The 13,342-nt window shown below is 42.5% G+C and overlaps 1 protein-coding gene across 9 annotated transcripts in view; it reads left to right on the forward strand.

The window, feature by feature from the left end:
* The window catches only part of Slc26a3 (solute carrier family 26 member 3), a 40,024-nt gene extending 27,439 nt beyond the window's left edge, over nt 1–12,585 (forward strand). For all 9 annotated transcript variants that reach the window (XM_032907594.1, XM_032907595.1, XM_032907599.1 and 6 more), the window contains 9 exons: nt 872–978; nt 2,353–2,422; nt 2,513–2,605; nt 3,736–3,831; nt 4,759–4,992; nt 7,388–7,442; nt 9,693–9,835; nt 9,946–10,011; nt 12,134–12,585. In XM_032907594.1, coding sequence (XP_032763485.1) covers nt 872–978; nt 2,353–2,422; nt 2,513–2,605; nt 3,736–3,831; nt 4,759–4,992; nt 7,388–7,442; nt 9,693–9,835; nt 9,946–10,011; nt 12,134–12,157 — 888 coding nt within the window. In that variant the 3' untranslated portion in view covers nt 12,158–12,585. The remainder of the gene's footprint in view (nt 1–871; nt 979–2,352; nt 2,423–2,512; nt 2,606–3,735; nt 3,832–4,758; nt 4,993–7,387; nt 7,443–9,692; nt 9,836–9,945; nt 10,012–12,133) is intronic.
* Nucleotides 12,586–13,342: the final 757 nt, after the last annotated feature.

A 13,342-nucleotide genomic window follows, 5' to 3' on the forward strand; every position in this document is an offset into this window, starting at 1 on the left:
CACACACACACACCTACCCATACATAAGCGCATACGAGCATGAAAAATAAAAATACATACTTAAATGAATGGGTTCTTGAAAGCAGAAAGTGCTGCAAAAAACACTGGTGAAGGCCTTCTTTCCATCAGTCGTTATAGACCTTGTAGGTTATGCTGAATACCACAGAAGTGCTCTGAATTTTGGGGTATATGTGGTTTCCGCTCTTTGTTAAATGATGTGTTTGTTTCCAGAGAACCAGCAGAGGGTGTAAATTCTGAACATTCCTTCTGGAAACACCTGTTCCTTTGTGAAAGCACCTACTTGCTCTTAACCTGCCTGCAAAGCAGACTTTATAATTAGGGTCAAAGTCTGAGTATAAAATCTCCTGTTGGCATACCCTGTGGTACACAAGAGCATAAAGCAGTCAGCTGCCTTCAGCCGGCTCGTGTTCCTGATACATCACTGTGTGTGACTCTTTAAACCCACTTTTAGCATGCTCGAGGTTTTATAAAGATGGTGGCCACTAACTAAATCAATACTACAGAGCTAATATTAGTACAGGCTATCCCGGTCAATCTGCTGGGTTTTGCTTGCTTGTTTGTTTTCCTTGAAGTGCTGCGTTGAGGATTGAACCAAGAGTCTACCATGTAGGCCAGTATTCTACCATTGCTGTATCCAAGCCCTATTTGCTTGAGTTTCTGTGGCCCAGCACGGAGCCAGCAGAAATGAACTGACCTTTTGAGACATGTCTTTGTAGGTACTTTGTTCCCTCGCCCAAGATAACAACTTCCAACCTCTGCCTTTGGCCCTAGACATTCATGCTTTCTCTAGCTCTGGACCTACATTGTACTTCCTTAAACTCTGGTACATTGCTGTTTTCTCTTCTTACAGTTAATTTGGATCATGACCTTCATCTTTGCCATCGTCCTTGGGCTCGGATTAGGCCTGGCAGCAAGTGTGGCATTCCAGCTCCTAACTATTGTGTTCAGGACCCAATTGTAAGTGTTCACTGTGCGCTCTGCACACAACCACAACGTCGCAGACTTTGACCCACCCAATTAGAAAAGCGAAACAAATGCCAGTGGCTATGAAAAATGAAGTGTGTTTGATAGTATATGTACCTATCAAGACCATGAGGTAGAGGGATGGCTCAGTGGTGAAGAGTACTTGTTACTCTAGCAGTGGACCTAGCTCGATTCCCAGCGCCCTTGTGCAACTCTAGTTCCAGGTGAACCAATGCCAACTTCTAACCTCCTTGGGCAACAGGTATGTGTGTAGCACACATATATTCATGCAGGTGAAACACTCATACACATATATAAACATAAGTAAATCCAAAAAAAATTTTTTTTAAAGACTGGCCAATGAATGTACCATCCCTCAAAGTCACCCCATCTAAAGGCTTGAAGGACAACAGAATGCTCCACCATTACATTCCAGTCCAAGGAAGACACCTGCTGCTGGTCTGCCTCCTGCTCTGATATAGGTTCAAAGGCAAAGCAAACATCTCTAAGTCTACTTTGCTCACCAATGAGCAGGATGTGATTCTATCCTAAGCAGGCTTAATGTCATTGCCTTAGACTCCTTACACAGGAGAATGAGTCACCTAGAAGATGGACTTTTAAGTAGTTGGTGGGGAGGGGGGCTCCCTCTTCCTCTTCAGCAAAGTGCTGAACCTATGAACTTCTCAAAGACCCCAGGTTAAAAATTTCTATAAAGCCTTGTAGTTCTTGATTCTTAAAGCCATCCAGTTCAAGTACCTTTGTGATTTTCAAGTATTTGTCAGGTAATATCACCACCATGTGGTCACTCAGCCCAGCTGGCATACATGGTGTGGTTGCAAGAGAAATGGGAATTCAGGGGTTCTACAACGGAGGTTGCTACCACAGTTAAGGTTATTCTTTGACTAATGGAACGTACTGGTGTAGAAACGGGTCTTGTTCTGTCCCTCTTTCATACCTTGGGTTCTTACTAAGTTGGAGTCCTTAGCCAAGATCCATCAGATACGGAGATAAACTGAAGGTCACATGGGCAAGTTATTTTTAACCCACGTCCTTGTCCGAGTACATTTGGACCGTACCTTAACAAATGACAGTTATATTTAGCATTCAACTGCTATGGCCTTATCGGTTACCTGTACAAGGCTGTGGTGTAGTAAGGAGGAGTCACTGTGTACAAAGCCCTGGGACACAGAGATAAGGTGTTTGCCCTTCATATCCTCTAATGAGATGAAGACTCCCCCACCTTTCAACTTTGAAAAGCAAGCCAGGTTTTGTAAGCGAGGGGTGGGGTTGGGGGTACGGGGAAATCAGTGCTGGGCTTAACAAATGCAAGAATGATTTCCTGACTGGGCAGTGTTTTCTCCCCCACAGTCCAAAATGCAGCACACTGGCTAATGTTGGAAGGAGCAACATCTACAAGAATAAAAAAAATTATGCTGACGTAAGAAAGACCTATTGTTGTCTTTGACTTGCTAAAGAGGTGTCAGAGGAAGGCAGCGAGACTCATCTTTCCGTCTTCTCTGTCTTATAGGTTTATGAGCCAGAAGGAGTGAAAATTTTCAGATGTCCGTCTCCAATCTACTTCGCAAACATTGGTTTCTTTAAGCAGAAACTTATTGACGCTGTAAGTTTCAGAAAAAAAAATTGAGTGTCTGGGAATGAAATGTTTCCTCTTTAGCATGAAGTTCACTGACTTCTTGGATGTTGAATCTGAGCTGTGTCAATGTTTAGCCTGCATGCCCTAGAGTAGGTAAAACTATCTTAAAAGGATCCATTAATATGTTAGATTCTGCTGTAAAGTAAAAACATTTACTCGGGCATTAGTTAACTGGGTTTAGTACATGTTCTTGGAAGTAGCAGCATCAGAAACAAGAGTAAACCATTTAATGTTTGACCACATCACCAGAGTCAGTCAGGATAGCAGCTATAAATGGATCAGTGACAACGAGTGCTTCCGAATTGGGGTAAAGAAGGCAAGGATCAATCATTGAAGGTTAAGAAGCAAAAACTAGGATCTGGAGTGATAGCTCAGTGGTTAAGAGCTCTGGCTGCTCTTCCAGAGTGCTGAGCTCAAATCCCAGCAACCACATGGTTGCTCACAATCATCTGTAATGGGATCTGATGCCCTCTTCTGGTGTGTCTGAAGACAGCTACAGTGTACTTATATATAATAAATAAATAAATCTTTAAAAAAAAGAGTACACATGGAGTGACCCATACCTCCAGTTGTATATGTAGCAGAAGCTGGAATTGTCTGGCATCAATAGAAGGAACGGTCCTGTGAAGGCTTACTTCTCCAATGTAGGATGTTGAGGTGGGAGTGGGTGGGTGGGAGGGGGAACATCCTCATAGAAGCAGGGGGAGGGAAAATGGGAGAGGGGGAAACCAGGAAAGGGAATGACATTTGAAATATAAATACATAAACTATCCAATTAAAAAATGGAACAAAAGAAAATTAATAAAATCAAATCCCCTTAGGAGCTTTTGTGGGTCGAAACACAGATACAAATAAAATTTAAATCTATTTATAGATGGTCATTTGTGGTTAAATTAGACTCTATGAATATCCTTAAACTTTGGTAATTGCATGCAGGCTAAGCCCTGACTCAGTATTGTTGCTGGTATTGTTTTTAAATGTTTTATCTCTATTATTCCTGTGTCCTGAGCCCTCAGTCCCCCAGCTAGTCATTATCATCACATTCTGTAAGTATCTGGATGCTCAGCTCCCCTCTAACAAAGCTATTGGATTTTCAGGTTGGCTTTAACCCACTTCGAATTCTACGCAAGCGCAATAAAGCTTTGAAGAAAATCCGAAAACTGCAGAAGCAAGGACTGATACAAGTGACACCTGTGAGTTTCCTGCCCACGTTTCCATGTGTTTTGGATAAAAACATTTAGTAAAACTTAATTCAAAAACCTTGGTTCCTGTCTTAGTCAGGGTTTCTATTACTGCACAAAACATCATGATCTAGAAGCAAGTTGGGGAGGAAAAGGTTTTATTCTTCTTACACTTCTATGTTGCTGTTCATCAATAAAGGAAGTCAGGGCAGGAATCTGGAGGCAGGAACTGATGCAGAGGCCATGGAGGGATGCTGCTTACTGGATTGCTCCCCCTGCCTTGCTCAGTTTGCTTTCCTATAGAACCCAGGACCACCTGCCCAGGGATGGCACCACTCACAATGAGCCCTCCCCCCTTGCTCACTAATTGAGAAAATGCCTTACAGCTGGGTCTCATGGAGGCATTTCCTCAACTGAGGCTCCTTTCTCTGTGATAACTCCAGCTTGTGTCAAGTTGACACACAATACCAGCCAGTACAGTTCCATTACTTTAAATGAAATGCTAGATAAAGATAGTCCATGTGTTAATTGATGTCATATTTATAAAATCTACTTACGTGTTTGTTCACATGTGTTCGGGCATGTGCACGTGTGTGTATACATATGGAAATCAAAGTACAACTTTTAGGAGTTGGTTCTCTCCTTCTTTCTACCACGTGAGCCGCAGAGAGTGAACTTGGGTCATAAGGCCTTGTGGCAAGCCCCCTTACCTGCTGAGCCATCTTGCTAGCCCTAATGTCATATTTTGAATGGCATCTTTGAGGATCGACTTTAACTTTTTTTTTTTTTTTTGTCCTGGGAAGAGTATCCGAAGCAAAGCACTTCAAATCCTGTTGCTGTCCAAAGTTCGAATCCAAGCTACAGGAACTCTGCGTCTCTATGACAACACACATTTTCACAGTCAGAATCATGATATCTGTTATTACCTCTCTCCTGCAGAAAGGATTTATATGCACCTCTGATGGCTTCAAAGACTCTGATGAAGAATTGGACAACAACCAGATAGAAGAACTGGATCAGCCGATCAATACCACGGACCTGCCCTTTGAAATAGACTGGAACGCCGATCTCCCCCTCAACATCACCATCCCCAAAATCAGCCTCCACAGCCTCATCCTCGATTTTTCAGCAGTATCCTTCCTTGACATCTCCTCAATGAGGGGCCTCAGAACGGTAATTTGTGTCTCCTTGGTGGAATCAATGAATCAGTTGCTAATGGCAAATTGTATGTATGGAAGAAAACACACACATCACACACACACAAATGTGTATCATACACACATGCACAGCCCATAAACACTACCCCTACCATGCACACCTCATACAGCCCCCCCCACCACACACACAGCCAGATATCAACACTGAGTATCTTCTTCTGATGCTTTCTTTGTTTTGACTGGGTCTCTCACTGAACCTAGAGCTCATTGATTAGGGCCCATGAGCTATGGAGAGTCAGCTACCTCTGTGTCTCAAACACACACACACACACACACACACACACACACACACAGACATACACACACAGACATACACACACAGACACACACACAACACAGACACACACAGACATACACACACAGACACAGACATACACACACACACACAGACACACACACACACACACACACACACACACACACACACACACACACACACAGACACACACACACACACACACACACACACACCCTTACACCCATGCATGCGTGGGCTGGAGCTAGAGACCCATGCTACCACCCAGCCTGACTTTTTATGTGGGTTCTGGGGATCAAGCAGACATCCCCATACTTACCTGACAAGCACTTTACCCGCTGAGCTACCTCCCCAGCCTGAGCAATACAGACTTCTTAGAGTTTTAGACTCAGTTAAGCTTGTGAGACGCAGACAGGGGTGGGGAGTGTTGGATAGAACCACACAAAATCAGAATGTGGCTGAATCCACACTTAAAATGCCTCAGGCTCAACACAGTCGCGTCCTTTTCAAACCGGGCATCGTGAGTATTCTCAGAAAGTATGGGCATTGCGTTTACACATCCTGAAAGCCAAGCAGCCTGGGACGTCTTCTCCCAGCTGATGAAAGGCACTTGGCTATTCAGTGTGATGTATTAAATTACACTACATAGCCACATGAAAGTATGTGGAGATCACGTGCCTTAAAAATAGGTCTAAAACGACAAGTGTGGCTGCTGCCTTTTCATTGTGTCCTCTCACTTCTACAACTAATTTACACCAGAAGTAAGAAGGCTCAACAGGAATTTAAGAACTCCTACCCTGCCCTCTGCTTCTCTTGGGTTTTCATGGATACCCGTCTCAGTAAAGCTGAGCTGAGCTCCATTGAGTATGGATAAACTGAACACAAAAAAACCGGAACCAATTTAGTTTGCTTTTTAACTTTTTTTCTATTTGGTTTTGGTTTTTGGTTTTTGAGGGGTTTTTGTTTTTGTTTTTGTTTTTGTTTTTTTTTTGTTTTTTGGTTTTTTTTTTTTTTGTTTTTTTTTTTTGTTTTTTGTTTTTTTTTTGGTAGGTTTGTTTCTGGGTTTGTTTGGGATTTTTCTGGTTTTGTTTTGTCTTGCTTTTCTTTTAGAGTCAGGGTCTCATGAAGCACAGGATGTACTGAACTTGAATAGCCTAGGCTAGCCTTGAACTCCTAATCCTCCTGCCTCTGCTTCCAGAGCGCAGGGATGTGAGCCTCCATGCCTGGCTTTCCAACTTACATCACACAACTGCTTGCTTCTTCTCTCTTTTTTGTTTTTTATTTTAGCTCAAGAAAAAGAAAACCATGCACACATTTGAAAAAATTTTAGCAGTAGAAAAGAAAGAGCATGGACTCTGACTAGTTTTTAGTGCCTGGAGAGGTGTTTTCTGATGGTGATGATGGTCTCCATGCCCTATTCATGCCTGGTCATGACTGAGAGCTACCTTTCTTACTGTTTGTCACCTTACCTCATCACTGGAGGTTTGACTTTTGCTTGGACAACAGGAACCTGAGTCTTTCCTCCTTGGTACTGGGTGCATCCGGCTGCTGCGAACAGGAACAATAGATAACACATGGACTAGTCTGTGTGTTGTTCTTATATGGATAGAAAGTTCTAGCCAGGCAAGGTGGTGCACACCTTTATTCCTGGCGCTCTGGAGACAGAGGCAGGTGAGTCTCTGTGCACTGGAGACCAGCCTGGTTAACAATGTGAGTTCCAAGACACCCAGGGCCCTGCTACACAAAGAAACCCTGTCTTGAAAAAACATAGGATATTTCAAGAAAGTGGAAAAGTTCTAGCCATTTCCACACAACATACTGCCATGTTGAAGTATAATCAGGGGTGATCTTGTGAGTTTGGGAAAGAACAGTTTTTTATCCTTTTATCAAGAATATTTAACTTATTATGGGGGTGTTCCCCTTCAGGGGTCTATTTTTATGGTGTAGTCTTGTTTTTAGCTTTAGCGTGTTCTTATTAACTGTTTCAAATAATCAAGTGCTTCAGAAAAGAATCACTCATAAGCTACTGTGGTAGTCTATGTTTGTGACAAGCGAAAACCCTACTCTAAAGTGAATGTGTCTTCTGTTCTAACAGATTTTACAAGAGTTTATTAGGATCAAGGTGGACGTATATATTGTGGGAACCGATGGTAAGTTCATTGTTTGTTTGTTTGCTTATTATTTTAGGACAGTATCTTGCTGTGTAGCTCAGGTTGGCCTCAGCCTGCCAAGCACTGGTATTGCAGGCATGTGCCGTCTTGCCTGGTTAAAGGTGTAACAACGTTTTCTTTCCAGTCAGTGCTGGAGATGGAGCCAGGGCCTCATGTGACAGCCCCAGCCCAGGTTCCGTTAGCTGTTTTTAACATTCAGATGGTCCTCTCAGGCTCACAGCCAATCTAGACAGTCCGTCCAAAGAATAAGTATGCCACGTGATCCCAAAGAAGGGAACTGAATTTCTAGTTGAGCCAAATAAAAAATCCCTATAGAAACCACAGGCTTACATTTTGCTGTTATGTTAACAAGTGATTAAATTAAATTAATTTTATGGTTTGGGCCCTAATTTCATAGCTATAAAGAATGAGCGACTTTTCACTCTAAGATTGCTGGAAACATTGTTTGCAGTCTCTTGTTCCACTAGCATTCTTCAGCCTTAACAACCTTGCCTTGGCTTCTCACTGCTGTAAGGCCTTTCTTGCCAAAGGTATCCAAGGGTGATGGCCAATTTATCAAGACTAAAGGCCTGCTCTTAAGGTCTCTCTATCTGAGGCTTCACTTGAGTGCTTGGCCTTAAAACTCTCCCTACTTGACTTCTGAGCCTGCTCTTTTGCTGTCTCCCCCTCTCCTCATAGTGACAGTTTCTTTGATTGGCAGCTCTCCCAGGCATGGCTTTCAGCTTCCCCCACCCCCACTTCAATCTTAAAATCTACCAAATCGATTTCATGAACTCTTCCTAGCTAATCTCGCCATAATCATGTCGAATGTATCCATGGGTTAATGAATCCCCAGACTCTATCTCCAACCCAACTCATAGCTGACACCCATGTATAGACTGGCCGTACTGATCTTGTCTTCTTGGTCCCAGTCTCTTGCCGAGTTCTTAGGAAATGCATTTAGTTCAGTGAAGACTCACCGAGTACCTTCTACACATCAAAAACTATTTCAGGCAAGGACACAAGTTCCTGACTTTATGGAGCTTAGCTGCACGGGAAAGCCATATATCATAGAAAACTAAGTCCAGGACTGTGACAGCTGAGTGGGAACATTGAGGCATGGGGGTCAACCTTGACAGCATTTCAACACAGAGTATTTTAGGGAGGGTGGCATGCAGGTCACAGAAACTGACAACTTTCCGGGCATATAATTACCTGCTTATTATTATAACTACTCCACTGGTCCCCGTAACCTGTAATTTACTGGAGGACCTCATTCCATCCCTACAACTGCAGATGATCATACCCATCTCCCTCTGCCACCCGATATGTCTTTCAGTCTGATGTCACCTTCCTCCCTGCCCCCCATGCTCTTTCTGGGTCACCTGTCTGTTGAAAGCTCCCTGTGAACTTCCACACCCTCCCCCATCCCCTTCCCTTCTTTTTCTTCCTCTCTCTCTAAAGCCCAAGAGCGATAAAATGCTTCTACTCTGTAGTTTTTCCTGACATACACTGGGAAGAAACAGTCTTCACCTGCTGTCAGAATTTCCATATCTTATACGTTCACTAACTTACCAAGACAATGTGAGGACCTACTGTGTGCTGGCTGTCACATTTAAAATGAAGAAAACAACGAAAGGGGGAAAACTAGGCTGTTCCTTGCCCACACTGTTTTACTCTTCCTGTCAGTAGTAGTTATGTATAAATGTTCTTTTCCTTTCTATTCCTTAGCTAGAGCTTTGCACATAGTAGACATAAGGTCATATTTGGTTGAATGATCTATGCACACAAATGTTGGCCAGTGCCTGCCTGTGTGTGATTTCTCAAAGACAATGGGAAAAGTAATGTGAGAAGTTAAGATGATTTAGAAACCCAGCAGCCTGAGAAAATGGGCTACAGTTAAGTCCCTGGTTAATAATAGATCTGACAGCAGACACTGCAGTACACTGCATACAGGCCTAGAGCAGTGTTTTCTATTAGGAAGAACGAAAGATTTTAATAATAGCCACATGCCTCACAGTCATTAAGGAAGCAAACTCAGTGGACTCCTGCCTAAATAAAAGTTTCTTCTAGGAACCACTTGAGGTTTTCTCAGGAACCTCCTCTCTTCCACATGAGGGCATTAAATGTGTGAAAGGTTCATAAGTGTCCAACAGTCAACCAAACACCTACAAACAGGCTTTCAAATAAGCGGTCTCATGAGGAAACACGTGTCTTTTCTAAATTATACAGTGTCTTTTTTTTCTCCAGATGATTTCATTGACAAACTTGCTCGGTGTGAATTCTTTGATGACGAAGTCACAGACTCAATATTTTTCTTAACAATCCATGATGCTATTTTGCATATTTGGATGAAGAAGGACTACAGCACTTCAAAGTTCAATTCCAGCCAGGTACAGATGCTTTAATGACATTCACAGCTGTAGCCAATTATATACACTCAAGTTTTTCCCTCTAAATTTGAACATTGAGCCCTGATCACTATTTCCACTCTGCTTCTCAGGAAAAAGAAAGGAAATTTGACTTTACCATAAATACAAATGGAGGATTACGTAATCGGGAATGTCAGGTATGAGTCTCCAGATTTATCTTCTTCTAAACATCATGGAGAATGTGTGTGTGTGTGTGTGTGTGTGTGTGTGTGTGTGTGTACATGCTTGGAGATAGCTAGTTCATCAGGTAAAGGTGCTTCTTTCCAAACCTGATCATCAAAAGCTCATTCCCCAAACTCCTCATGATGGAAGGAAGGAGCTGACTTTCATTGATGTTGACCAGAAATCACATGCACACAATGTTGTGCACGCATGTATATGCAGACATGCATACAACACAATTTTAAGTAGTAAGTTTTCTGCCATCATCTGTAGAAAAACAAGTGCCTATTTGAGCCTCTGTGTCACATCCTTGGGAACTGAAGGAATGCTTCCTAATTTCATGGGAAAGTTTGATGAAACAAACTCAGAGGAGAAAAAAGGAAAGTAGAAAATAACGAATTAGTGTCCCCTTGAGCATTCACTCACTTCAGTTTTCAAAGTTGAAATAGAACTTTCAAACATGGTCTTATTCTAACGTTCTGGCCCACAAGGCAGGGGAACCATCTTGTCCATCTGTCCACCAGCAGATTAGCAAATTAGTGAGGCTGGGAAATAGTAGGCACCCTCTGATATACAGATGCACGGAGTCCCTAGAACAGAGGCTAAGCTAGCTCGACATGGAAGGTAAACTCCTTTCCTTTCTCACTAGAATGGATTGCCAATTATTTAACTGGAGAATTCCAAATCATTCCAGAACATTCGTTTCTAAAACAATCAGTCTTTTAAGGCGATGTCTGTAGTATGGAAAGTGATTTCTTTTGTAGGCCCAAACATGGTAGGTTCATTAAATTATTTTAAACCCTTAGGATGACATAAGAAGGTAGTATCTGCTATTTCAAATCAGGATGTGGTTAATCAGGCTCAGAGAACTTAATGAATTTGTGTCAGATCACACAGAGTGGCGGTGACAGAACTGGAAGTAGGAACTGAAGACAGACCCTATGTCCTGCCTCACTGCAGTATACAGTCCATCCTTTAGTTAAAGACTGCTCGAGGGGAAGCTAATGACTATCATCAAGTACAGGAGGTGGCCCGTGGTATCCCTTAAATGAGGAAAGGCATAACAGCCAGCAGGAATTCAGAGTAGATGAAAATCAAGGCCTAGAGTCAGTTAACCTTGCACCAAAGGGTGGTTCAATGGCAAAGGTGGATTGGAAGAGCACTGGTTAGAGACCTGAGAGGACAGCAAGACTGATACCACCTCCATTCAGATACACACGCACACACACACACACACACACACACACAGAGTTCAACTCTAGAGCTGTCACCAAGTACTAAGGGATAAGGCCTAAGAAGTGTTTAAATGCTGTAGCATCAGAATGGAGGAAGTATCATGATATATACCGTGGCTTCCCATATTGGAAAAACAAAAATTTAGCACCAGCTACTGGATTTCCTTAGAGGAAAATAAAAACAACAGTTGTTGTAGGCCTCCCGCTGTGGGGTTAAGAAGAGAATGTGAAGGTGGAGAGACAGCTTGGCGGCTTGCTGTCAAGCCTGGTGATGTAAGTTCGATCGCCGGAACCCACATGGTGGGAGAAGAGAAGTAACCCTTTCAAGTTGTCTACTGACCTCCATGTGTACACCACAGCATGCCTCTTTCCCCATCACATAAATGAGTGAGTGAATAAATAAATACATGAATAAATAAATAAATACAAGATGTCTGGCTGACATACAAAGGTGACTCAAAACGAATGTAAGAAACAGTGCTGTAGTATAGTGCATCGTTACATTGCTTAAGCTACAAACAGGCCTTTGGAACGCATACAAATTAAGTTAGCACATGGATCTGTGCTAACCGAGCAGCAGTGGAAGGCCACTGAAGATTCTTTAAGCCGAAAAGATGGCTCAGTAAGAGCACTGGTTGCTCTTCCAGACGACCAGGGTTCAATTCCCAGCACTGTCCTGGCAGCTCACAACAATCTGCAACTCAAGTCCTAGAGGATCCGAGGTCCTATTCCGACCCCCACAGGTGCCAGCATGACTCATGTGCAGATGTGCAGGCAAAAGCGCCAAGCTCCAGGTCCTAGGAAAGAATCCCTGAAAGGCGAGTAACGAACTGTCTAAAGCGATCACTTTGCTTTCTTCCAGGTACCAGTGGAAACGAAATTCTAATCAAGATACAATTCGGAAGGATCCTCCTCTGTCATAACCAAAACAACTTTATACCTAGGAAGCTATTGCTAAGTTCATACATTGTATGAATGGTATTTTTATTTGACAGAATTATGTTTCAAACTTTGGAACGAGATTGTTCTAGTATGGTATATTTTTCACATATCTAGTTATGAAATTATGTACATATTCCTAATTTTCTACCTTGTAGACTGTCAAAGGTAGAAAAGTATTGTGTTTATATGTATTTTTTGTAGCACTGACAGATTCCTATCCAAGTCATTATCTTCATGCTCAATGTTTTATGGTGTATTTACACCACTGCTTTGACTCTAATTTATACAGGTCATGCTAATATATCTCTATTTTAAACAATTAAGCTGTACGGGTGTGTGCTATTTTATTAAATTTGTTAGTTTTCTGAAACATGCTTGCCGTGGATCCCTTTTTGAGTGCTGTGACTACGCTGCTCTGAGAAACCTGCAGAACTTCCAGGACTTCTTTGAACAGATTTTATGATTATCGCTCTGGTTCCTAAGGCTTCCACCCATCGAGATTGAGAAACACTGACCCTAATGCCACTGTGACAGTACTATATAATGGCTTAAGGGCAATTCCTTACTTCCCTTCCTGGTATGAAAACAATATAAGCCAATGGGGGGCTATAAAATGACAAAGCAAGAAGATAAGAGGAAAGAGAGGTGAGCGGATGGCCATTGCTCCCTGGTCTCACTGGGAGAGGAGTGGTAGGAAAAGCCATGATGTATGTAGCTCACAGGGCAGGAAGAGTCATTGACTTTTTTTCTGGAGAGTGAAATCTAGCTTCCTTGGGTCCATTAGAGGGACTCGTTCATATGGCAAATCTATACTTACTAATATTAGTGACACTTGGAAATTAAACCTCAGCACCACACAACTCAGGGCCCTCAATTAAACACCAAGGTACTCTGAATGAGAGAGCTGTGCCGTTGTTCTAGACTGGCCTCTGAACACTTATTGTCAAAGTACGGGTCCATCCTCTCCTGGGATGGTCCAGGAAGGCTTGTCTGTTGGACATAAGTCAAAGTACAGAAATGCCAAATAAAGTTATTTAAATAGTGACTTTCCCAAAGAAACAAGAGAAATAGTACCTCTTGGGTTAGGCTTTAGAGGCATGATCACCTTATGGGACACAGACACTAGTTT

This window comes from Rattus rattus, chromosome 7, assembly GCF_011064425.1.
Source record: "Rattus rattus isolate New Zealand chromosome 7, Rrattus_CSIRO_v1, whole genome shotgun sequence".
Taxonomy (NCBI): Eukaryota; Metazoa; Chordata; class Mammalia; order Rodentia; family Muridae; genus Rattus; species Rattus rattus.